We start from the raw sequence: 26,979 nt of genomic DNA on the forward strand, positions 1-26,979 counted from the left end.
AGAGAATGTGTTTTAATAATGTGTTCACAAGTTCAACTTTTCAGTTGATTTGACTAAATAATGTAAATCATGTTTTCACTGGAATTGTTTTAGTTGTTTTGACAATAAATAATGTAATCATGTTTTCACTAAAGTGGTAAATCTAGAGAACGTGTTTTCAGGTGTTCATAAGTTATTACCGTGTCAAGAATTCTGTCCTCTAAGTTCCATCACAGTTAAGAATGACAAAAAGAAAACCATACTCAAATAAAATTTCATATACTTTAATGCAATTTCTTCCTATATCATATCATTTTCTTCCTGCACCCTACCACTTCCGAAATTTATTTTCCAGAACACAATAAATAATTTTAGAATTTTTGTTTATGGAAATTTTTTCCAGAAGCGAATCAATCCCTCTTTTTACGGAAAGCATTTTCCGAAAGAATTTTGATGGGGTGGGAGTTTAACTATTTATTAGTCATTACATAACCCAAATTTCGTTTTGCCATCAGCATCCAACAAATTACAGAAGCATCTTCTATAATAGGTGGTTGTTATAGTGAAAAAGGCAGGTTCTGCAAAAAAAAAAAACAAGAACTAATGTTAGATCCAAAATCATATTTTGTAATAATACTTTTACTTTTGTTTTATATTTTCTGCTAATACCTTAAATTCACTCTAACATCATTTTTCTTTTGGCTTGTAAGAAAACTTGTGGTGGTTCATCACTACACCAAATGAAAACCTTTCCAATATAATTGTTTGCTTAAGGAATGTGTTTCCAAAGTGTTGTTATTTCCAGCTTGTCACCATGAGTCACGAGGTCAATGACTTACATAACGTTTATATATTCATTCTGGAATCAAGGGTTTAGACGCCACTATATAATATAAATATTCCATCTAGGGCTTCCCTGACAGGACACTGAAATTTTATTATTAAACATCATGATATTCCAAAAAGTGCCCCTATTCACATTGGAGGAATGGAAGAGAACAAACCAGAATTTAACATGCAAATCTTTCAGGCCGGAAGCTTGTTGTTCCACAAAATGAAGTGGTAAATGAATGAATGAATCATGCCACTCTGATATATCCTTGCGTGTCTTCATTAAATTTTGACCATGCATATCTTTCTGTTTCTTAGTAAAATATTTCAATCATTTCTAGGCATGGACTTTGGTGATTAATTAATGTACCTGTGAAAGCTCAGTTACATTGATAATGTAAAAAAATATGGGTTTACAGTTGTAATTTTCATGTGATACTAGCTTCTTCAATTGTCATTAGCACAAGACAATACATGACATAATGCATTACGTAAGCAACTGCCACTGTCAAGCTTATCAAAGCAGCAGAGAGATTTCTATATAATGTTCAGAAGTGGAGAATATGCCTTTGAGCTGCATCTGAGATGGCACAACTAGTAGGTGCAGATGAGATAGAGTCTCTAAGAATTGAGTTGGCTGAGATAGGAAGGAGCATAAGGTCCTCATTTAGAAGCCATGCCTCTAGTTTTCAGAGCATTTCAAGCATAAATCCTGTTGAACAAGATGATAATGAGGAGACAGAAGGGTTACAATGGGCTGAACTTCAGAGGTTACCAACCTGTGAGAGAATTACTTCAGCTTTGTTTGATGTTTATGATGGCATGGAAACATATGAGAAAAGTAAAGGGAAGCAGGTTGTTGATGTCACCAGGCTTGGAGCTCAAGAACGGCACTTGTTCATAGAAAAGCTTATTAAGCACATTGAAAATGATAATCTTCTACTGCTGCAGAAACTCAGGAAAAGAATTGACAAGTAACTAGTTCTTCTAGATTCTCTCTTTCTCTTTAGGGATATGGCGTGTTATTTTGAACTGTTTCACTTTATTAATCATTTTACAGGTCAACTAAAATTTTATTTATCACTGTCTATGGAGAAATCAACAATAGAAAACTAGCTAGTGCAACAGAAAAAGACAAGTTTAATAATATAGCGGTATAAGAAAACAACATTTTTTTATCCTTTTTCATTTATATAGCAGAATATTGCTTGGTATGGAAATTTCATGTGCTGTGGTGTTAATTATGATCTATCAAGTAAGTAAATGGAAAGATGGTTAATAAAGTTTACTATTTTTGACTGTGTAGAGTTGGTATTAAGCTGCCCACAGTGGAAGTGAGGTATCACAATCTGTGTGTAGAAGCTGAGTGTAGGATAGTTAAAGGCAAACCCATACCTACGCTGTGGAATACCCTGAAAGAGTTTATCCTTGTAAGTATTCTTATATGAATGAATTGCAAGCAACTTCTCTTACAACATTGATATTTTAATACACACTCTGATCTTTTATTTTTGCACTACCTAAGAGACTTTCTCCCCTCCTCTTGTTTCTCTCTTTCTTTTTCTCTTTAAGGACACCACTAAATTGTCAGTTCTGAATTCTCAAGATTTGAAGATAAACATCATCAAAAATGCCAGTGGCATTATTAAGCCGAGAAGGTAATTTGCAAAAGTTTTACAATGTTATTACGTGATTCTTTATTTAATTATTCATTGAATTTGATATTAGTATATTCAGTATGGTGTAAAAACATGAGTAAAACTACAACGATTTATTATATTTTTTTTTTGTTGCAGGATGACCTTATTGCTTGGTCCACCAGCAAGTGGTAAAACAACTTTATTGTTGGCATTGGCAGGAAAATTAAGTCATTCTCTCAAGGTTCTGACTTTTCTTAATAAATTTAAATCAAACTTGTGTCAATAGAAAATTGGTACCACAAATTTATATACTTCACTTAAAGAAAAAACTTTAAAGCCCATGTGCACATTTCAAATATAAAACTAAAGTTTCTGTCCATTTAATGTCACAGACAATTTAAATGAACAGAGATATTTATATTAACGCAGATTAAAATCCGAAATTTAGTATAATATAACATACACATACAATTTATCAAAACAACAAACAGATTAAGATCAGAATTTCCATAATAATTATAGGGTGTGCCTGCTCAAGCTATAGTGCTAGACTTGCGACACATGAGATCTCCCGTAGCAAGCTACTGTTTTGAGATCACCCCTTCAAAAAATTAATTTAATATGGTGTGGATTAATAAGAGAATATCTTAAAATATAGTGGCCATTATAATGTAATGACCATTATGATATCAAGAATAAGAAAATATTACAATATTATGCAGATATTTTAAAATTAGACAGTACAAAATCTACTTCACATAAATTACCATCCCAGAATTAAACAACAAAATGCTCCAATTCATATCAAATTTATTATTAACAGCATAAGCCACTGCAAAGAAACCTCCCTTTAGTTTCAGAAAACATTTGCCCATTTTGTAACATTATAATGGGGTTTTGCCATGCCATTATATTTGACTACTAGAAGACACCAAAATTTATTAAGAAACCTACAGAGAATAAAATGCCAATCTTCGATATCATAATAGAATAAAATTGTGACTACATTAGAGGGTGTGCCAGGCTCAAGCAATAGTGCAGTGCTAGAACGACACATGAGATCCCCAATAGCAAGCTACTGATATGAGAACTCCCCTTCAAAAAATTAATTTAATATCGTGTGAACCATTGATCCACATATCAGATATTAAACTGATAAGAACAGATACTACACTTGATCTTAGCCAAAAGGCCGAGAAAGGTATGAGTATTCTGGACTAACTATTCCTTTTTTATAACAAAATCTCCAGTGATTGTTATCTCTCTTAAGCGATATGGGACAAATGCTGATCCAAATGATCTTATCCTGTGGGAAGAGCTAAATTTGAAGTTTGTTTCTGATTAACAACACTGCTGACTTTGAAAATGGTAAACATGGAACAACTGAGGGATTGAAAGTGGACATTATTTCCCAAGGGATCAGAGAAACAAGAATTTCACTTTTACAGAAACCAGTTAAATCTTCCAATTCATTTTTAATGAAAACATGGACACACTCCTCCTAATCTAAATTTTACTCTTTTTTGGATTACTGTCCTTTTTCTCATGAGCTAAAAGATGAAGCCATCCCATCAAGCATTCATGCATTAAGACAGAATCAACTCAATATTTGTATATTTGTATTTAGTTTATTTGAAAAACGTTATACCAAAATTTTGAACGAGAAAACTTACAATTCATATTAACATAAAAATGTATCAGAAAAAGTACAGTACTAAAGTCTATAAATCTTACAAGCCCATGTGGACATTTTGAATATAAAACATTAAATGTATTAAAAAAATCATAGAATTCATATACAATTCACAATAATACAAAGATAAAATACTACTTACAGGGTATGCCTGCTCAAGTCAAAATCATAGAATTCATATACAATTCACAATATTATAAAGATTAAATACTACTTATAGGGTGTGCCTGCTCAAGCTTAGCGACACATGAAATCCTCAATAGCAAGCTACTGTACTGAAATCTCCCCTTTAAAAAATTAATTTAATATCGTGTGAACCATTGGTTCACATATCAGATATTAAACTGATAAGAACAGATACTACACTTGATCTTAGCCAAAAGGCCGAGAAAGGTATGAGTTTTCAATACTAGCTATTCCTTCTTTATAATAAAATCCATAGTGATTGTTATCTCTCTTCAGCAATAAGGGCCTTACGAATGGTCACTCAAATGACCTTGTTATGGAGGAAGAGCTAAATTTGAAGTTTGTTTCTGATAACACTTCTGACTTTGAAAATGGTAAACAAAGAACAACTGAGGGATTGAAAGTGGACATTATCCAAGGGATCACAGAAACAAGAATTTCACTTCTCCAGAAACCAGTTAAATCTTCCAATTCATTTTTAATGAAAACATGGACACACTCCTAATCCAAATTTTACTCTTTTTATTTTGGATTACTGTCCTTTTTTATTCATATGAGCTAAAGATGAATCCATCCCATCAAGCATTCATGCATTAAGACAGAATGAACTCAATATTTGTATTTAGTTTATTTGAAAAATGATTAAAGTTAAAATGAGTCTTCTCCATAATTGTTGTGGTGCACCATAGGTTCAAGGGGACATTTCTTACAATGGACACATACTAGAAGAGTTCATCCCTCAGAAATCATCAGCATATGTAAGCCAATATGATTTGCATATTCCAGAGATGACTGTGAGGGAAACAATTGATTTCTCAGCACGTTGTCAAGGTGTAGGAAGCCGAGCAGGTTGGTATACTTAAAGTTACAAAAATACATAAATTTCATAAATTGATCTTAGAGATGAGTGATGGCTTTTGGTCCATGTATGAAAGAACTCCTAATGGAAGTCAGTAGAAGGGAGAAAGACGCAGGAATAGTTCCTGATCCTGATTTAGATGCATATATGAAGGTACTTCTCATCCCATTTTCTTTGTCCACTTTCAAGTTTTGTTCAAGTTTCTCTATGTTTAACAAAAATATCGTAACAACAAATAAAGCTTAACTTTTTTCCAATAGTTCATTAAAAATAAATTAAAAATACAGCTTTCGCTGTTTCTTCACTTGGTATAATAATATCATGACAAAATAATAAATTATTCTGCTGTACTTTAATCATCCATTACAAGTTTTTCTAGGGTTGAGTAAGGTCAAAGTTAAAATTTTAAGACTTTGCATGCTTTAATTTTCAAAAAGTTATGATTGTTTTCTTAACCCAATTTCACTCTTCTGAACCTGAATTTCAGTAGGATAACTGTCTATTGTTTTCAGACAAAGTGAGGTCAGAAGAACTTGCAATAATTAATTATGTTTATAATGATTTGTAGGATAACTGGTTCATTACTTTGTAATTTCAATATAGTCATTGAAAAGTCTTCATGCTAATTTGTTGTCCAAGTGTTGATTACTATTACCTCAATAGCACTGTTTCTGGTACAGGCAACATCAATTAACGGACTGGAGAGTAGCCTTCAGACAGACTATATTTTAAAGGTGGTCTATTCATTTTCTCCACGAAGCAAGAGTTCATTATCTCTACTAAATACTGTTCCTTTATTGTTTATTGACTATTTACATCACATGCAGATACTTGGCCTTGATATATGTGCTGATACATTAGTAGGAGATCCAATAAGAAGAGGTATATCTGGTGGTCAAAAGAAAAGGTTAACTACAGGTATTGTTAGTACATTGCATGATAGCAGCTTAAATTTATAGAATTTTAGAGCATTAGTTGATATACGAGGTGACTGCTCCTGATTATGGAATATTATACAGGAGAGATGATTGTTGGACCAACAAAAGCACTATTTATGGATGAAATATCCAATGGTTTAGACAGTTCCACTACTTTCCAGATTATCTCTTGTATTCAGCATCTAGTGCATATCACAGATGCCACTGCATTAATTTCACTCCTTCAACCAGCACCAGAGACCTTTGATCTCTTTGACGATGTTATCTTAATGGCAGAAGGAAAAATTGTGTACCACGGTCCACGGGATTGCATACTTGAGTTCTTTGAGGAATGTGGTTTTAAATGTCCTCAAAGAAAAGGCACTGCTGACTTTCTTCAAGAAGTATGTGCAGCCTAACTCAATACCTCCTTTTCTAACATGATATTTTTAGAATTTGATGATGTGAAATGCTTGTAAAATTCAGGTTATCTCGAAGAAAGATCAAGCACAGTATTGGAGTAGCACAGAAAAACCTTACAGTTATGTTTCGATTGACCGGTTCATTGAGAAATTTAAGGATAGCCCAATAGGTAAAAAGTTGGAGGAGGAGCTCTTGAAGCCGTTTGATAAGTCTCAGAGCCACAACAATGATGCCCTTGTATCTAAAAAGTTCTCATTATCAAAATGGGAACTATTTAAGGCTTGCATCATGAGGGAAATTCTTCTGATGAAAAGAAACTCTTTTGTCTATGTATTCAAGTCAACACAGGTACTCTATAGTTTTTTCTTTTCACTTTCATACCTTTCTATCATGATAACAATACCCAACTTTCTCAAGTTGCATTATTTATCCATGCAGCTTGTCATCGTTGCATTTGTAGCAATGACTGTTTTCATTCGAACACGAATGGCTGTTGATGTGGTCCATGGGAATTATTTCATGGGTTCGTTGTTTTATTCACTCGTCATTCTTCTGGTTGATGGATTTCCAGAACTATCTATGACAGTATCAAGACTTGCAGTTATTTACAAGCAAAAAGAGTTGTGCTTTTTTCCTGCGTGGGCTTATACAATACCATCTGCTGTTTTAAAGATTCCACTTTCAGTGTTGGAATCTTTTATTTGGACATCCCTTTCTTATTACGTCATTGGTTACAGCCCCGAGATTGGAAGGTTAGTCCTTGATGGGATTTATATGGTCTAGTAGAAAGTACTACATTTGAAGATGCCTTTGTCTCCAGAATTTAACACAACATGATTTGTTTTAACAATGATTCTTTGAGAATCTATATTCGTGTTGTTTCTTTACCCGAAAACTGTTTCGTAATCTCAGTCATACTAACCAAGTTTTGACTTTAACTTTTCTCTTCAGATTCTTTCGCCAGTTCCTTCTCTTGTTTGTCATACACATGACTTCGGTATCCATGTTTCGATTTATTGCCTCAATTTTTCAGACTGTGGTTGCTTCTGTGACATTTGGTACTGTGGCCATTGTAATTGTTTTACTATTTGGTGGCTTCATCATTCCAAAGCGTAAGAATCAAGAACTGGTTTACTTTTTTAACACGCAATTTTGTTCAGAAAATAACTTTAGCTGCTTTTCCATTGTAGCATATATGCCGTCTTGGTTGCGATGGGGATTTTGGGTTTCTCCTGTGTCGTATGGAGAGATAGGCTTAACTGTGAATGAATTTCTTGCTCCTAGGTGGGAAAAGGTAATCGTGTATATCTCCTTCTGTGCTTCAAAGAATATACATTGCATGCAACTAAATGCAGTGGCTTCGCTACTCTTTTCTTTTTTATTGATGAGATGGATTGACCAGTTAACTTCATTTGGTCACAAGTATTCAAAAGGCTCAAATTAAGATATTTTCACTTCTGCTTTCGTGAAATTTTGTCATTCGCTGAGAGTACTCAATTGTGTGAAGGCCTGCTTGGTGCAATTATAAACTCGTCATCTAATCATTTTGGTTCCTTTGATCTATTTGAAGATGTCTGCAAACAGCACAATGGGTCAGCAAGTACTTGATAACCGGGGGCTAAACTTTGATGGTTACTTTTATTGGATATCAATTGCTGCCTTAATTGGATTCACAGTGCTGTTCAATGTAGGTTTTACCTTGATGCTGACTTTCATGAATTGTAAGTTCACTTTGCATTGTTTACTTGGACATTTCATGTGGTGAATAATAATGCCCTTAGACCTTTATTGTAACTTTCACTTTGGCATTGCTCCATTAGCTCCTGCGAGATCTCGAACACTTATATCTTCTGAGAAGCATCCAGAGTTACAGGAACAGCAAGAAAACAACAGTAGCATTGGTGCAGACAAGAAACATGTTACTTCTCTGATTGAAAATACTGTAGAAACCAGAAAACGTGAGCACCTTTCTTCTTCATGCCCCCCCTTATTATTTTGTTTCAGCTAAACAGATAACATACCAGTGAAACTTTATATTGTGATTTACATTCCTTCTTTCCGTACTTTTCATCAGGAGGATTGGTTCTACCTTTCCAGCCACTGGCAGTAGCATTTCATGATGTCCAATACTATGTTGATACTCCTTTGGTAACTTGAATGAATTAAATTATTGCTAGTTCTTGAGTTTGAAGTTACATGCATGGACGTAGTTGGAAATCATGTCATATTGAATGCAGGAAATGAGAAATAGAGGTTTTACTGAGAGAAGGCTTCAGCTCCTTTCTGACATCACAGGTTCATTTAGACCTGGCATACTAACAGCGCTGATGGGAGTGAGCGGAGCAGGGAAAACAACTTTGATGGATGTCCTGTGTGGAAGAAAGACTGGTGGTATTATAGAAGGAGAGATTAGAATTGGTGGCTACCCTAAGGTTCAGGAAACATTTGCCAGAGTATCAGGTTACTGTGAACAAAATGACATACATTCTCCAAACATAACAGTAGAGGAATCTGTGATCTTTTCTGCTTGGCTACGGCTTCCTTCTCAGATTGATGCCAAAACTAAAGCTGTATGGCTCTCCTCTCAGTGTAGCATTGTTATTTTCAAATTTTGAGCTTGTTCACTGGGATTCATTTTTTTATGGCTTCTTTCTGTTTTTCAGGAATTTGTGAATGAAGTCATTCATACTATTGAGCTGGATGGGGTCAAAGATTCTTTAGTAGGCATGCCAAATATTAGTGGTTTATCCACTGAACAAAGAAAAAGGCTGACGATAGCCATTGAACTTGTTGCTAATCCTTCAATTATATTTATGGATGAACCGACTACAGGTCTAGATGCAAGGGCAGCTGCAGTTGTAATGAGAGCAGTGAAGAATGTAGTTGAAACAGGAAGAACTGTCGCATGCACAATTCACCAGCCAAGTATTGATATATTTGAGGCATTTGATGAGGTAACCTCAATCACTTAACATAGATTGGGGATTTATAATGAACCAAGATGTTATGACAGACCCTTTTGAGCCTGTTTATCCAATTTCTCTATCTCACTATTCCACTAAAGAGCTTAAATAATAAGCACTTTTCCGTGTTTTTAAGTTGCAAAATCTAGTTTTTGTGCACCATCTTAGAAAGACCCTTGATACTTATTCATATTATCTTCGTCATAATTAGATAAAGATTCTAAAACTAATTAACTCAGCAAATGCCTGATGCTTATCCTACTGTTGAATCTCTTTAAGGACACTGCACAACTAAACTAATTAAAGTTCTTTTCACGTAATCCTTTAAGCTTATTCTCATGAAAGCTGGAGGGCGTTTAATCTATGCTGGTCCACTCGGGAAGCATTCGAGTAGAGTCATTGAATACTTTGAGGTCAGTTTCTTACATCATGCACAACTTCATTTCTTTTTCATCACCAATGTTCGATTGCAAAATCTTGGTTTGCATTCTTGCATCTTTTGTTATAAAGAGAATACCGGGAGTGCAAAAGATTAAAGACAACTACAACCCATCAACATGGATGCTAGAGGTTACTTCAAGATCAGCAGAATCTGAACTCGGAGTAGATTTTGCCCAAATTTATAGGGAATCAACCTTATATGAGTAAGAAATCGCAGAACTTAATTTATGTATCACTTCTTGAAAGAATTATTTGTTTACAGTTTCTAGCACAAACCTAGCTAGTACTATATAATAATTTTCTCCAGTTTCTGGTCCTATATAGTATTTCTATTATCCCAATCTCGAAGCAAATCTTTTTCATCTTAAAAGTGGAAATAAAGCAAGCAAAATAGTATTTATAATATGCATGTGATCTTTACATGATATTAATTCAACTGAGTGCAGACAGAACAAAGAGTTGGTTGAGCAATTAAGCACACCACCACCAGACTCCAGAGATTTGTATTTTCCATCTCATTTTCCACAAAATGGTTGGGAACAGTTCAAAGCATGTTTGTGGAAACAACATTTGTCCTATTGGAGAAGTCCTTCATACAACTTGACTCGCATCATTTTTGTGACTGCAATGTCTCTTCTGTTTGGAATACTGTTCTGGAAGAAAGGAAAGAAAATGTTAGTAGTCAAAATTTTACTCTACATTGAAAAAATGGAATATTTAAAATGCATTTTCGTAATGCATTTAAATAAGCTGCATTTTAAAAAGGACTGAATAATTTTCCTTTTTGTTTATGTCACAGAAATAGCCAACAAGATTTGTTCAATGTATTTGGTGCAATGTACTCTGCTGTACTCTTCTTTGGGATAAATAACTGCTCATCAGTTTTGCCCTATGTGGCCACAGAGCGCAGTGTTCTGTACCGTGAAAAATATGCTGGAATGTACTCTCCCTGGGCCTATTCTTTTGCACAGGTTTAGTTCTCTTCAAAACATGAATTCACCACTCCTTTTCAAATATTTTCATTCATTAAGAAAATAAAGTAACTCTTATTAATATGATACCACAATTGCAGCATACCAAATATTGCATCAATTTACTCAATGTTTATGTTTTCGTGACATTTCCAATAACTTCAGGGTAACTTTAATTTATTTCTTTTGCAGGTCCTAATTGAGGTTCCCTATCTAGTCATTCAAGCTGTTGTATATGTGATAATCACATATCCTATGTTGGGCTATGATTGGTCTGCTTATAAAGTATTTTGGTCACTGTACAGTATGTTCTGCAATTTGTTATACTTCAATTATCTAGGGATGCTCCTTGTTTCATTGACACCAAATGTTCAGTTGGCTTCTATTGTGGCTTCATCTTCCTACACCATGCTCAATTTATTTTGTGGGTACTTTGTACCACGACCTGTAAGTTTCGTATAATGTTATTTTAGTTTTATATTTGCATCTATGGAAAATACACATTTTTTAGTTTTGCTAGTAAAGGACTCAGTACATTTGAAGAAATTAAATATATTATTTAATACACTAAACAAATTTTTTCACTTTTGACCAAAGAAATTTCAGTAGTATAACTATCTTCAAGTTCAACACTGTGGTGTAGAGTTAATTTAACTTTTTATCAAATGTTCAAGTTCCAAATTTCTTAGTATGGAGAATAAACCTTTCAGTATAGAGAAGAAAATAGGAGCTGTTGGATCATAAAATCTATACTAATTTGATTGTTTACCTTTATCTCCCATCATAATGATCATTGAATGAGCAGTCTCATTTCTTAACATAATACATGATATAATAATATCTTGATGGTTAATATATCTTTTCTTCATACTGCTTGAAATGTATACTAAAGGACAGTATTCTTCAATGCAGCAAATTCCCGAGTGGTGGATTTGGATGTATTATTTATGCCCTGTGTCTTGGACATTGAATGGGATGCTTACTTCACAGTATGGAGATGCAGACAAAGAAATATCAGCCTTTGAAGAAAAGAAAACAATTGTCCAATTTTTGGAAGATTATTATGGGTTTCATCATGATTTTCTTAGTGTAATTGGTGTGGTTCTAATTGTCTTCCCTATTTCAATTGCCATTTTATTTGCATACTGTATTGGGAAACTCAATTTCCAAAAGAGATAAAATGTAGTGCCCATTATGATATCAAGAATAAGAAAATATTGCAATATTATGCAGATATCTTAAAATCAGACAGTACAAAAATCTACTTCACATAAATTACCATCCCAGAATTAAACAATAAAATGCTCCAATTCATATCAAAAAGTTACTGCAAAGAAACCTCCCTTTAAAACCGAGAAAGGTATGAGTTTTAATTTCTGTTTATTTTTTAATAGCCTATCTCAGAGTAAGCCTTTGTTTTAGTTACTCAAGTTTCATCTTTCCTATTTCAATTGTTATTTCATTTGCTTACTGTATCGGAAAACTCAATTTCACAAATACCACAAAATCACAATATTATACAAATAATCATTAAATCTATAGTGCAACGCTGTATTAAAATTAGACTACATTAGAGGGTGTGCCAGGCTCAAGCTATAGTGCAACGCTAGAGCGACACATGAGAACCCCAGTAGCAAGCTACTGATGCGGGAACTCCCCTTCAAAAAATTAATTTAATATCGTGTGGACCATTGGCCCACATATCAGATATTAAACTGATAAGAACAGATACTACACTTGATCTTAGCCAAAAGGCCGAGAAAGGTATGAGTTTTCAAGGCAATACGTGCTAACTTTATAACAACAGCTCTAATGATGGTTATCAATCTTCAGCGATGTGGGACTTAGTTATATTTATCAATTCTATAGTCCGCACCTAAGTTTGAAGTCTGTTTGTGTATAACACTGATATCCAACATTTTAATTCAGCACACTATGAAGTACCATTTTCTTCTTTGTTCTCCTATTATTCTGTCAATTTTTCTAGAATATCCAAAATGTTAATTTTTAAATAATCTCTGAAATTTCTTTAATTAGGACTCACTTTTGTATATTCCTGTGATAGCTTAAGAGGGATGATATTAGAAAAAAATTTAATTTACCTTGTTACTTTATTGCAATGTTCACCTTTCCAACGAGCTTAATATTATTATAAATGATTAGTTCAAAATCATGTGTGCTTGTTTTAGTGATGAGACATACAGGTAGAGACGAGGCAAACAAACATGGACAAACTTATTTTAGGGCGCAATAATAGTTTTATACTTCTTCCTATCTATCTAATACAAACAAAACATTTAAAAAAACTTAGTCATATTATTTAATTATAGTAATTTTATTTAAAAATAAGTGTTTTTAAAACTATTTTTCTTTGAAACTTTACATAAAAAAAATAAAGGAGAGCTATTGAAATAAAATCTCGTTTAATAAATGACTTTTTAAATATAGTTTCACTGAATAAAGTTAAATTTGTTTATAATTGACACGCACTAAAAACGTAATTTTTTAATATTCAAGAGAGGAGGAAGCATAAGTTATGGTTTCTCTTCACGTTTGTAGTTTTTCACTCTTAGTAGGATGTGTCTTCATAAAAACTAGTGTCTCGGTTTCAGTTCCAATAATATATATGGATTATTGATTTTTTAAGTTTTTCTTTCTACTGAATCTTTATCAAAAGAATATTTCCTCTCTCGCCTTAATATTTTTATCCATATAAAATTATAATTGTTTTTATATAAGTTCTCTTGTATTAAAAGATTCTCATTTTAATCTATACTTTTTAAAAAATTAATTTGCTACCTAATTTTTGCTGGTAAGGTCATCACTCCATGTTGACTTGGCATCCATAATTAAAGTGGAAACAAAACTTAACAGGGATGTAAATAACAATAAAAGTTAAGGGGAAGTAAAATGAAATAAATCTATATAGATTTTATAGATACAAAAAGTTTTCTAAGCCCTCAATTTTCTACTAATTAAAAAGGGTCATTTTAACTTGTACAACTTGAATATTCTTTATTACTACATAACTAGCTTTTCTTGAAAAAATATGCTCCATAAACCTATATCACTTTCACTTGTTGTCATGTGTTTCTAAGCCCCTGGTAGAAAGGTTCAATATAGAACTTTTCACCATTCTTCGTTTTCCTACACTTTCTGCAGGGATCTACAGAACCAACATTAAACTATAAAAACAAATAAAACAATTTTGAACATTACATGGTACACATGAGAATATCTTTGCTGTAGACATCTTGCTAATCTATGTGACCACATGTTTCTATATTTCTATACATGTAAATTGAAGCCACCACACTGCAGAAGAACCAAATATGTATCTGTGTCTTCATCTGTCTTATCTCTTTTGGTAATTAATTTTCTTTATGAAATAGGCAAACAGAGAAGCATAAACAATTGGGTAAGCAATGAGCACCACAGCCACAATGCTTAATCTGTCATGCCGAAAACCATAGTAATCTCGTAGAAAGGAACCAACTGATTGGCTCTTCCCAAAGACGGTTACCTTTTTCTCATCCAAATCTCCATATTGTGAAGTTAGGAGGCCATTCAAGGACCAAGCAGTAGGACAAATCCAGTAGCACCAAACCCACCATTTAGGAATTTTCTGCACATTAAAAAACATGGTTAATATCTAAGGCTTGAAAGCATCTTGTACTTATTGGCATGTACTGTGGACATTCAGCTCCCCCAGTCAAATGCATGAATTAAGTTACTGATATAATTCAGAGATGCAGTTATTGATATAAAGAAAAAATTCACCTTTAAAAGGAAGCATTTTGTCTGGGATTGGATTACTCAAACGTGGATCCAAGTTCCCTCAAAATTATTTTGGATGCAAATATAATTAAGGTACAAATTCAAGCCCTTGTAATGCTATAAACGCTAAATTATTGTTGTTGAATAATATGAAAAATTATGTATAGGATTAATCTCCCTTGTATTGAATATAAACATAGAATACTATGCTTATAACATAAGAGATATGGATTAAGTCTAAAATACAAATAAAGAATAAATAACAAGCTAACTAAATAAAAAAGATAAAGATAAAATATTTAATAATCTAATATATCTAAAAATTATAAAGAAAAATTGATAGATACAAAAGACTTACCGGTCCTGGCATGAGGTATCCAGAAAAGAGATTGAATATGGTGTAGATTGCAGTTGACAAAACAGAAGCTATGTCTAGATTGGCGCTCATCGACATTACCATCATTCCAAGATATACAAAGTACAAAAATGTACAGAATGTGGTATAAAAGTACCAAAACACTTTCTGAACTGACCAATGGAAACCAATCATTGGATATGTGATAGCCACATATAAAATTGATTGCACTAAGATATATGGTATTTCAATAGCCACCTACATTAAGAAAAGAATATTACTGATTTGATAACATCTATTTTTCCTACCAAATAAGTACCACTTAAATTTCTTTGATGCAACTACAAACCTGTGCAAATGAATAAGCAGTGGAAGAATACATGCCAGCAAATTTTTCTCGGTACAAGACAGCACGCTCAGTAGCCACATATGGCAGAATTGTTGAGCAGTAATTTATTCCCAAGAATATTACAGCAATATACATGGATCCAAGTACGTTGAACAAATCCTGCTGATTGTTTCTTTAACAACAGAAGAAGTATATGTCAGAACATTCATCCTTACAATTTCAAGTTTAGCACTACACTAGAATCATGCAAACACTAAAGCTTTCCACATCATAAATTTCACAGTTTAAGAATGTCTTCTGTTGATTGCGCCTAGTATGATTTGACATAAACATATATATTGTTTTATACTTTCGTAAAAGACACACTATTCAGGAAACTTGGTTGAGTAATTCTTTTGTTCCTCTATGTGGTTATCAGAATGAAGGTGCTGAAAGTACTAGTTTATGGATTTCAACTTCTCTCTGATGACAGAACTTATCAAAAGTAGAAGAACCTTCAATATGTTACTCTAATAATCTCCTTTCAACTTTAGTCCATATGTTGAAGGCAAATGAAGTGTAAGGATAAAATGTTCTGTCTCCACTATCTGGAGTTTGAGGTTGTGGAGATTCCTTTAACATACATATTTCTTTTTGCAGATAAAACAAATGAATTTATTTTCAGGGCAAATTAGAAGTATATGAAAACAAACTTACATTTCATTCCCTTTCTGCCAAAATACTGCTCCAAATATTATTGCACAAACAATCATGAATATAAATCGTGTTAAGTTGTACTCAGGACTTCTCCAATAGGACAAGTGTTGCTTCCATAGGCATGCCATGAACTGTCCCAAGCTATTTTGTGGGAAACGAGTTGAGAAGTGTAAGTCTCTCGAACCTGGTGCTGGTTCACTTAACACTCTCACCACTTCAAGGGTATCCCTAGAAACAGAAACAGTAATTCAAATTTTGGGATGAGTAATCTTTGAAATTTATGATCATTACTATTACAACTGAAAACAGTTATGGCAAGTAAATTCTGAAAAGCAAAAGTTTGAAAAAATTGTAAAATGAGTAGCAGCTGATTGGATGCTCACTGGTAAAGATGTGACTCCTTATATATTTGAGCAAAATCTATTTTAAGTTCTGCTTCTACAGATGCAGAGGTAGCTTCCAACATCCAGGTTGCAGGATTATAATTGTCCATGATCTTTGGCACCCCAGGTATATTCTGATTGACAGTGAAATTATTTGGTTACAAATTTTAACAGTTTAAATGAAGGAGAGGCAAAGGTACACACTACCCCAGTGGGCAGTTTTAATTTAGTCACTAACATATTTGAGACTATTGCAAGAAAATAAGATGATCATTGATCCGTCCAGAATCTAAAATGCTATCTACTTTGCTGTTGGTTTGAGCATACCTGAAAATATTCAATCAGTCTACTTGAATGATGGCCTAGCATTCCACTATAAATAATCTGTCCTCCAGATTTCATTAGAATCAACTGCATGAAAAATAACTCATTTTTAGTTGCTGGCCTGTATATTATCTTTGTCAAATATGACAGAGAAGGTAAGATCACCCATTTTATTTCTATTTGCAAAGGGGAAATCAAATTTTGCTTCATGCCACTTACTTCCAATTCTAGAAGCAAGAAATCAACATATTTACTAAATCACCTAGAGAGATGTACACTGACTTATTTGTATGGTTTTACACTACAGTAAATATACCATCTTGCTTTGACAACAGAATGCACTTAGGACTACCTCATCAAAAGTCTCAAATATGTCGATGCTTGGTTGGTGTATAGTGCAAACAGTGGTTCTGCCTGTGGCAACTACATTCTTCACTGCACGCATAACAACTGCAGCTGCTCGAGCATCCAAGCCAGATGTAGGTTCATCCATAAATATTATTGATGGATTGGAAACAAGCTCCACTGCAATGGTTAGTCTTTTGCGTTGCTCAGTAGATAAGCCACTTTGGCCAGGTATGCCGACTAAGCAATCCTTTACATTGTCAAGTTCAATTGTTTCGAGGACTTCTTGAACAAATTTCTGTTCAGTTGATATACATAGAATTTATAGTTATGAAATGCATCTGTTATTTAGGAAAAAAAGCCATGGTGCAAGTCATAAGGACACCATACCCCTTTTGTGGTTGAATCAATTTCTGATGGCAACCGCAACCAAGCTGAGTATTTGACAGATTCTTCAATGGTTATATATGGAGAGTGAATGTCATTCTGCTCACAGTAACCTGAAACTCTTTCAAATGTCTTTTGCACTTTAGGGTATCCTGCAATTCTTATTTCTCCTTCAATGATACCTCCAGTTTTTCTTCCGGAAAGAACATCCATCAGAGTTGTCTTCCCTGCTCCACTGACCCCCATCAGTGCAGTGAGAACTCCTGGCCTAAAAGCTCCAGTGATATCACGGAGCAATTGTAGCCTTTTCTCTTCGGAACCATGTTTTTTCATCTCCTGCTCAGAATGGCAAAGTTAAAAAATCTTAATTGACAACATAGTCAACAGCATGAAATCCTGGCAAACGAGATAGGTATGCTTATTACCGGAGGAACATCAACAAAATATTGGACATCCTTAAATGATATTGTTAATGGCTCAAAGGGAAGGACCATTTTTCCTGCATGATCAAACATGTAAAAGAAGCCAAAATTCTATTTTTTTCGAAAGAAAGAACCCTTGTTTGAGATAATATATCATGGAAGCTTTATTCACCTGTGCTTTGATTTCCCCTTGGTGTGTGGCTAATATCAACAGTAACTGACTTCAGTTCCACACCATCGCCTTTTTCTTGTTCCTTTTGTTGAGAGAGCCTCGTTTTTGAGACTAAAGTTCGAGACATCTTAGGCTCTGAATACATTTCCCATGTAGTCAATGGATTGAACAAAAAACAAGTAACTGTTTTATTCTTTTCCTTGTATTAACAAAGATAAGACTTACGTTTTATGTACGTTAATGCCAAGACAAATCCAAAATCAAACAGTATGGTTAAACCAAGTAGGGCTCCAACTGATATCCAATAGAAGTTGCTGTCAAAGTCTAAACCGTGACTACGAAGAACCTCCTTCCCTACAGTGATATTTCCCTCTTGGATCTGCAAATAAAAAAGAAAGTAATTTATATATACATACACTTATTATAGTGACCTATCATGAAGCTGAATAATAATTATCTTAGAAGATACCTTTTGCCAGCGAGGAGCATGAAATTCATTTAGTGTTATTCCAATTTCCCCATATGACATTGGAGAAAGCCAAAATCCCCACCTCAACCACCGTGGTAGTGATGCTGCAGTGAATAAACTCTATGAGAAATGAGAAACTTTCAAATTCGTACAACAACCCATAGATGGAGACTATAAAACTGCTTACACCGAGGAAGAATAAAGCCTCCAAACAAAAACATCAATACTAGGACCAAGGAACCAACAGTTGTAGCTGCAACATCAGTTTTGAAAACTGAAGCAAGGAAACGACACATGGAGGTGGATGACATATGCAAAGTAACAAGCAAAAGAAACTGGCGGAGGAACCTGATCACATAAGATAGAGATAAGCAAAAGTTGCAAAGTAAAAGAAAAGCATGGTATTTTGCGTATGCATGAAATCAAACAAAGTACTTACCTTGTTATTTCAGGGCTGTAGCCTATAACATAATATGTCATTGATGTCCAAACAATGGAATCAAGTACTGAAAATGGAATCTTTAGAATGGCAGAGGGAAGGCAGTAAGCCCAAGCTGGATAGAGATAGAATTCCGTCTGCTTATCAACAACAGGGAGTCTAGCAATTGTCATGATCAATTCTGCAACTCCATTAGTCATGAGGCGGACAAGGGTATAGTACAATGAACCCAATAAGTAATTTGCACCTATCAAGTCCACAGCCCTCTGAGTGCGTAAGAAGACTGTCATTGTTATGATTGCTGTGATTGTAAGCTGCAAAATGTGAAAGGGAAACAAGTAAGATCAAAGTAACTAATTGAAGCATTCAGGTGTCACTTAGCTGAGTTCAACTTGATACTGACCTGTGCAGTTTTAAACACATAGATAAATGAATTTCGTTTCATGAGGAGAATCTCCCTTTTCATACAAGCTTTGAACAAATCCCATTTTCCCAGAGAGTACTTGCTAAATGATAAAGCCTTTTTATGGGATTCAGATTTATCGTTTGGCTGTGAGAGCTCATCATTTAACATTCTTCCCCAATAACTTGATATGAATATTTGAGCGAACTCATCCACTGAAATATATCTGTAAGGAATATCTGTACGGTACCAGTATTGCCTTTGATCCTTCTTAGAGATTACCTGTAGATAGTTGAATTTATCACTTGTGAGGCTCTACGAGGATAAAGTGGATTAAACAAGAAGAAAAATTCACTTGAGCTTTGGCTCAGTGATAGCTAAGTGCTTCTTATGGCACCAAATGAAAAGGGGAGAGGGTGGCATTTGTTATCTCACCTCTTGAAGAAAGTCTGCAACTCCTTTTCTCTCAGGACACCAGAAACCACAATCCTTAAAAAATTGGAGTGCTTGACTGCGGGGGCCGTGGTATACTATTTTACCCTCAGCCATCAGTATAAGATCATCAAACAACTCATAAGTTTCTGGTGCTGGTTGAAGGAGTGAAAGTACTGCAGTTGCATCTGTGATATGCACCAATTGCTGCAGACATGTCACTATTTGAAAGGTTGTGGAACTGTCCAAGCCAGTTGATATTTCATCCATAAAAAGAGCTTTTATAGGGCCCACGATCATCTCTCCTGTCATAGGATTTTGAAAAAAAAAATAGATGCATTAGGGGGCATAATATGAAGATGAAAACTGCCCAAGCAGAAGGTTCCATTAGCCCTCATTTTATCAATGTCATTGGCCTGGCAAAGAGGTGAGACATGTCATATATCCTTTAGCCAGGAGGATTTCTTATAGTTAAAAGAAGAATTTTGAGTTCTGAATATTTTTTCAACTATAACAAAGTGACATATAAAACATGATTTATCATTCCAGATACCTGTTGTTAGTCTTTTCTTCTGTCCACCTGAAATGCCTCTATCTAGTGCATCACCTACCAATATGTCAGCACACATATCCAGTCCGAGAATCTGGGATATCATACGTTTGTATTCACATGTCAAAAAGGATAGAAACATCTTAAATGAGCCGTTGAAAAATTATGTACTCGAACTCGGTTCTGCTTGAACAAGAAGTACCTTTAAAACATATTCTGTTTGAAGATTTTCGCTTTGTCCTTCAACTGAAATTGCCTGCAAAAGTCTTGTTATTTTCTCTGTCAAGTGGTTGTGTGGTAATTATGTCATTAATTGTCTATTCTAAAATTACCTTCATATAGGTATCAATATCTGCGTCAGGGATGATTCCTTCTTCTTTTTCCCTCCTGGTGATTTCAGCCACTACATCTGCAATGCAGAGGATATATTATATATGAATGTCTAATGGTAACGTATTAATTACAATTTTGTGGAATAATCTTGGATTGAGCAAGTAAGAAGCATCACCGGCTCTGCTTCCAACTCCCTGACAGCGAGCTGAAAAGTCAATTGTTTCTCTGACAGTCATCTCTGGAACGTGTAGGTCATACTGGCTTATGTAAGCTGATGTTTTTTGAGGAACAAATTCATCTAGCTTGTAACCATTGTAAGTGATTTCTCCAGAAACCTGAATATAAGAAAAAGCAGCAGAATATCATAGGGATTGCAGTATAGGGAAATTCTACTGGCTTTGTTCCTTATATTAGCTTTTGAAAGACTTTTTAGTATTCCATCAAGGATGAAGTAACAGAAATGGCACTGCTACGCACATTCCTTGTTAGTCTATGTTATGCTCAAACATGTTTGATATATGATTATGATTTATGAGAACTCGGATACAAAAAGATACTTGAAATAAATGATATTATCCAATAACTTCAATATGTTAGTGTGTTTAAAATACATACCTTGAGAGACTGCTCTAGTTTTCCAGCCAGTGCCTTTAACAGAGTTGTTTTCCCACAGCCTGGTGGACCAAGAAGAAGAGTAAGCCTGCATATAAAAACATTTTTGAAAACTTAGCAATTTGGCCCCTTTTATTGTAAGCTTTATAATATTTGTGGTCACAATACGATATACATGCTTAATGTACTTGTGAATTTTAAGGGACTGAATTCAGAAAGACAGAAAACATGTGCTTGAGCACACATTCATGTGCATACTTTTGCCAGTAAATGGCAGAAAAAAACAGGTGTTAAGCAATACACTCTACTATAATTTGAAATTGGTGAGAAACCACTTAAATCGTGAGTTTCACTCCCTATTTTTAGTCTAGATGATCTGAAGTGCATTGTTAGCATTTCTAAGCTACCTGGTATTTGAAAATAACATACGCATATAACATCTTCACTTACCTTGAAGGCTTAACGATGCCACTCACATTATTCAGAATGCTTATCTCTGCTCCTTGAGAATTACACGATATAGTCTTCATGAAACCCTGTTCAAAGGATAAATTTAGCTTATGTTATGATGAACAAATGTAAACATTTATTTTCTTTTCTTTGTTCTTCTTAGCTTCTGTTTCTTAATATTGTTTTGTATATAATTCGGTTTCTTAGTGACCTGATTAGGTTCAAGGAGGAAGCATGCTTACAGAAAGTGAGCTAGAAAAGGAGTTCCATAGAGTTGGGAGTGCCTTCCCTTGAACAACCTCACATTCTGCTCCTACACTCAAGTTCTTGTACTTGATCTCCACAGTAGGTAACTTCACATTGACTCTGAAACCAACCAATATGTCAATTCTTGAAATAAAGTACCAACATCAACTTGCACACCATGTAACTGATCATGCAAAGTGATCCTAGTAATCAGAAGTATGTCTCTACAAGATCAAAAGTAACAAGCAAGTAGAATGGGGGGAAACAAAAGGAAGTTTCGAACATCGAATAGAACTTTGAAAATAGGTCAAAAGCTGTCATATTTTGCAATTGGGTCCATACCAAAATCCTCTGTGACCAAAAAGACAAATTTGAAGAATTTGTCCCTTGTAAATACTCCACTTTACCAATTACTCTAACATAATTTTACACTTATTCTGTTTGTGACAACACTGATTACAGCTTGATCAATGAAAGCAAGTGTGAGTATACCTGTCCATCCTTTCTCTTAGTTTCTGCAGCAATTGGAGGTTATCATTCTCAATGTGCTGTATGAGCCTGTCAATGAACAAACGCTTTTCCACTGCTCCAAGCTTGGTAACATCAACCACCCTTTTGCTGCTGCTTCTCCAAGCTCCAAACTTTTCCACTGTTTCTCTGGCCTTGCTGCTCGTACTGTCCTCCTGAGTGATATCAACAAAAGAAGTCTTGATCCTTTTGAAAGTTGGTAGCTTCTCTATGGCAGCCCACTTGGACTGAAGCTCCTTGTCTTCCTCCACAAAAGAATCCGCATCTCTCTCAAAGGTCAGCACATGGCCCTGAGTCCTTCCTCTTGGAGTTAACTCCATTGGAGTTGTGTTGAACTGGGGGCTTTCTGAAGCAGCTACTACTGGAGCTGTTGAACCTCAAGCTCCTCACAATTATGCCAAAAGCTGCCAATGATTGTCACAGGTTGTGGAGGATGCATGGAAGGGAGAAAGAGAAGCTTTCACACAGAAAAACCAGTGTGTCTTTCTCCTTTAAAACTGGGAAAGCATTTGTGAAGAAAAACCTATAGCAGCCACCTCTTCTGTGGTCCCTTGATTGGGAAACAAATCCAATCTGGTCATATGATTGTCAAGGTTCATTCAATTGCAGGAAGAGAGCTGTTTTGTTACATCTACAACACCAAACAATGGTTGTTGTGCTTCTTTTACTTGGTTTCTCTCTCTTCGTTTCGTTATTATATTATAATCTCCTCTATTCATCATTGACCAGCACAGAGAAAGTCCTTGTGGAGATTGATTTTTCCATAAAACCAGTTTTTTTAGTTCATAGTATAATAACATGTTGTTTTCTTTTATTCAAAGGTAGCAGTCATTGCGAAAGTGATTACTGCTAACGGTTTTACATTAAACTATCTGCTTCATCCACACTTCTGAGATTTACTACTATTATGTTAAAAAAATTATAACAATTTCATGACATCATAAAACTTTACTTGAAAGAAACAAATAAACTTAACCTAGTTTAAGCATGGGTGTATTTTAATAAGCTTTTTCAATAAATTAGGAAAAAATAAATAATTATTCTCATAAATTAAAATTAATCTATGCATAAATTTATTTGTGAAATTATGTCATATAACTTTGCAAAAAATAATTTTAATATATCAAAAACTTATTTTACTTTTTGTTTCATAAAATTGTCCTTAAAATATCCAACAGCTTAACTAATATTTTACTTTTCTAATGGGCAAAGTTTTTCAAACGTAAGTACCCACGTTTGTCTCTCCGATAAGCACTTTTGTCTTGTTTATTATTAAATATTAAAAGTTAGCTTGTGTATTTTTCAAAGTTCATTGCACTAGCTTATGCTTAGAGGCACACTTGCCTAATTTTTACTAGGGTGGAGCCATCGGTATTTCATAAAGTGGACTAGGAAAGTGCAAGGAAATAACCATACAATTTTCTATTATTAGCATCAAGTTATGACTAGAAAAATATTTTTTTAGAAAAACTATAGGAGTTTTGGTTCAACAAATGATCAAATTTGAATTAAATTTTATGAAATTGAAGTAAATTTCAGCATGAATTTGTTGAATAACTAATTGTGATGATGATGCATGTGGACTTTCAAAGTTCAATGGCGGCTTATTGAATAAGATATTCTGAAAATGGAGAGCGAGATTGAAGAATTTGTTGGACTAACATAGCATCTGCAATGTGAAAATCACATGCTGTGTGTTCTATCTTCAAATGTTGCTTTGTTGGTTTTACCTGTCATTTTCAAATAAAATAATATATCATGATTTAGTGACTTTTCTTTTTCTAAAAACTATATTATGCTTTTAGGGGCACATAAATAAAATCTTTTACAGTGAAATTTTAAATAATTTTTTACTTCATTTATGATTCGCATTGGCCAACACCGTAACTAATTCTGACTTTCCAACTATATATCCAATTATTTTATTTGTTTGGACTTGATCCGCCACCATTTCTTTTATCGTTTTTTAATAATTGAATCTTAAAATAAGTTTAAACTAACTTCAAATACTTTCCAAAATTATAATTAAAAATAAATAAAATAAACTTAATTTCAAACGGTAAAATACTAATTAAATAAAAAAATATTTTGAACATGCCAACAACAAAAATGTGCGACTCCATATGTATTTTTTTCTTTAAGCCTCCAGCAGTGGGTGCATGGCCCAACAATTTCTTTTGGAATTTTCTTATTTTTCTAATCACAACTTGTTGCAGACACAGTCGTTGTAATTTACTATGAAATTACCACGCACAACATGTGCTAATATATTTAAAATAAGTTTTTATTTTACAAGAAAATTTTATTATGGAAAAATTAATAGAACGACGTGAGACTAACAAAAATACATAATATTACTTTTAATTTAAAATTTTAAAATAAAAGTTAATATCTTGAGTTTTGAATGGCTTAAGCCTTTATTTAAAAACTTAAATCAATTTCCAGATATATTGGATTTCAACGTCATATTGTTATATTTTCTATATAAATAAAAATCAAGTTTATTAAAATATTTTATAAAATTTATGTTAATTTGATTAAAATGTTTATATTGTCATCCTATAAATTAAAAATACTTAGATTAGTGATAAATTAATAGTTAATTGTATTTGTATTTGTAATATCCAAAAATATAGTATAACTATATTATAGAATAATCACATATAATAATATGATAGATCAGTTATTTACGAGGAGTTTAAGTATTTAACAGTGCAGTTATTCGAAATAACTATAAAATTAAATAGTTCATCCAACGACCTAGTCTATTACAAAACTATTTACAAGACCGAAGGGTCTTTACTATACTGATGGGTCTTTTCCAAAGCTTGTTCCACCGAAACTTCCTCTCCTTTTGCTCACACTCGTAGAATGATCATTGCAAAAGATAAACCGAACGGCAACATAAGCCAAACAAAAAGGTAGGGTAAGCTAGTGTAATTTAATATGCACATTAACATACCACTCAATAAACAAATAAAATACTCAAACACATGCATAAATCACATAAGCAAATAATAATCGACCACTTTACTTTAGACCGTCCGGACTGGTATGAATATGTAGCTATGACCGTTCGTGCACTCGTTGTGGTGAAACAGTTGGTCCACCCCAAACTACCACACAAGGTTAGCCCGTTATCACTCACCTAAGGTCAAGGTAAAACCCCTAGGCTAGGGCCTCCTGCTATTCTCACAACATGCCTCACCATTTTTTACTTGAGAATTGGTAACCATTAGAATGTTAGGATGAACGTGAAGACTGACTTTCCCATATTCATACCATTAAACTAAAAAATATCATAAAACCGATAACAAAAGCATGACCGAACGATCATTAACAGAAGACCCATAGGAGACCGAACGCTAAAACAGAACCGGGCACTACCAAGAACGATCGCTAGTATGAGACCGAACACTACCAAGAACGAGCGTTAAAACAAGACCGAGCACTACCAAGAACGAGCGTTAGTACGAGACTGAGCGCTAACACTAGCATTACTGCCAGTATAAGACCGAGCGCTAACACTAGCATAACTGCTAGTACACTACCGAGCGCTACTAAGAAACCACCCTCACACCTAAGGACGAACGATCATGAACGGTTAAGACTAAAGAGAGCCAAACCCAGTTAATGACCTAGTTCCTGAACATGGCCAAGCGGCCAATCAGCATATGATCGAGCAAGTCGATCGCTATGACTACCGAATACTAGTGTATGACCGAACGCTATAATCCAATCGAATACTACTAAAACAGAACGCTAATACATAGTACTACTAATAACGAACGCTAAACGTAGTACAACTAAGGACGAACGATAATACTAAACCAAACAACACTAAGCCAAAATATCACTACGAAACCGAATACCGCTAAGCCCGATTAACTGCATGACCGAGCGTTCAACAACGAGTGCTCGACTTTCTACATAATTCTGCATAACTTATGCAGAATGAAATACACACTAGAATTTACAAAAACTGAATGTTTTAAATCCAGAATTCCTTCCAAGATAGATATAATCTACAACTCAACAATCACAGCACACACCAACAAAACCGAATACCAAATCATTCACTTTTACACACATGCATAATCATCAAACAACATTTTCATACATAGTAAATCATAATTAAATTAACTAGCTTCCCTTACCTTTCAGCAGAACGGAACAACGTTTAACTTTCCAAGAAATTTCTTTTTCACCAGAAAATCCTATGAACACTCGCTCAAAACACAAACTTGATCGAGGAAATAAGAAGTCCTTCACACCAAGATCACTTGGACTCAATCTGATTGTAGATCAGATGAAATAAGATTAAGAGGTTTTAGTGGGAAATTGTAGAGAGAAGAAGGAGAAAAGAAAACTCAGAATTTTTAAAGAGAAGGAATACATGCAGAA

The 26,979-nt window shown here is 34.1% G+C and overlaps 2 protein-coding genes, 2 non-coding genes and 2 pseudogenes across 5 annotated transcripts; 1 reads left to right on the forward strand and 5 right to left on the reverse strand.

The window, feature by feature from the left end:
* Positions 1 to 1,395: 1,395 nt before the first annotated feature.
* On the forward strand, positions 1,396 to 12,257 carry ABCG37 (pleiotropic drug resistance 9). 2 transcript variants are annotated; one of them, XM_047313830.2, is made up of 24 exons: positions 1,396 to 1,784; positions 2,117 to 2,240; positions 2,383 to 2,468; positions 2,607 to 2,691; positions 5,019 to 5,178; positions 5,265 to 5,341; positions 5,869 to 5,922; positions 6,016 to 6,106; positions 6,208 to 6,509; positions 6,592 to 6,876; positions 6,967 to 7,280; positions 7,480 to 7,640; positions 7,719 to 7,822; positions 8,099 to 8,249; positions 8,349 to 8,486; positions 8,603 to 8,676; positions 8,766 to 9,098; positions 9,192 to 9,482; positions 9,821 to 9,904; positions 10,002 to 10,135; positions 10,379 to 10,606; positions 10,732 to 10,903; positions 11,096 to 11,350; positions 11,816 to 12,257. In XM_047313830.2, the coding sequence occupies exons 1-24, from the start codon at positions 1,396 to 1,398 to the stop codon at positions 12,080 to 12,082; spliced, it is 4,359 nt and encodes a 1,452-aa protein (XP_047169786.1). In that variant the 3' UTR covers positions 12,083 to 12,257. The 2 variants fall into 2 exon arrangements, with proteins under 2 accessions (XP_047169786.1, XP_087961518.1); XM_088105392.1 differs by lacking the exons at positions 1,396 to 1,784; positions 2,117 to 2,240; positions 2,383 to 2,468; ... (5 more) ...; positions 8,349 to 8,486; positions 8,603 to 8,676 and having other exon boundaries at positions 7,719 to 7,828; positions 8,824 to 9,098.
* Positions 2,969 to 3,106, reverse strand: LOC124838280 (U2 spliceosomal RNA; annotated as a pseudogene).
* On the reverse strand, positions 3,460 to 3,655 carry LOC124838278 (U2 spliceosomal RNA). Its single transcript, XR_007028829.1, has one exon. It is a non-coding gene; the product is annotated as a U2 spliceosomal RNA (small nuclear RNA).
* On the reverse strand, positions 4,360 to 4,540 carry LOC124838279 (U2 spliceosomal RNA; annotated as a pseudogene).
* Positions 12,258 to 12,475: 218 nt separating the features above from the next.
* LOC124838277 (U2 spliceosomal RNA) lies at positions 12,476 to 12,671 on the reverse strand. The gene has a single exon (XR_007028828.1). It is a non-coding gene; the product is annotated as a U2 spliceosomal RNA (small nuclear RNA).
* Positions 12,672 to 13,809: 1,138 nt separating this feature from the next.
* On the reverse strand, positions 13,810 to 23,280 carry LOC124838270 (pleiotropic drug resistance protein 3-like). Its single transcript, XM_047313836.2, has 24 exons — positions 22,540 to 23,280; positions 22,044 to 22,167; positions 21,802 to 21,887; positions 21,355 to 21,439; positions 20,915 to 21,074; positions 20,739 to 20,815; positions 20,609 to 20,662; positions 20,410 to 20,500; positions 19,860 to 20,161; positions 19,425 to 19,706; positions 19,022 to 19,335; positions 18,770 to 18,930; positions 18,583 to 18,686; positions 18,339 to 18,492; positions 18,114 to 18,248; positions 17,945 to 18,018; positions 17,523 to 17,855; positions 17,140 to 17,430; positions 16,791 to 16,874; positions 16,464 to 16,597; positions 16,081 to 16,308; positions 15,385 to 15,556; positions 15,039 to 15,293; positions 13,810 to 14,528 (listed from the first exon to the last, which is right to left on the reverse strand). Exons 1-24 carry the CDS (start codon positions 22,893 to 22,895, stop codon positions 14,259 to 14,261), a joined length of 4,326 nt encoding a protein of 1,441 aa, XP_047169792.1. The 5' UTR covers positions 22,896 to 23,280; the 3' UTR covers positions 13,810 to 14,258.
* Between the last annotated feature and the right edge of the window lie 3,699 nt (positions 23,281 to 26,979).

The sequence above is a fragment of the Vigna umbellata genome, chromosome 1, assembly GCF_029865625.1.
Source record: "Vigna umbellata cultivar VRB3 chromosome 1, Vumbellata_1.0, whole genome shotgun sequence".
NCBI classification, from domain to species: domain Eukaryota; kingdom Viridiplantae; phylum Streptophyta; class Magnoliopsida; order Fabales; family Fabaceae; genus Vigna; species Vigna umbellata.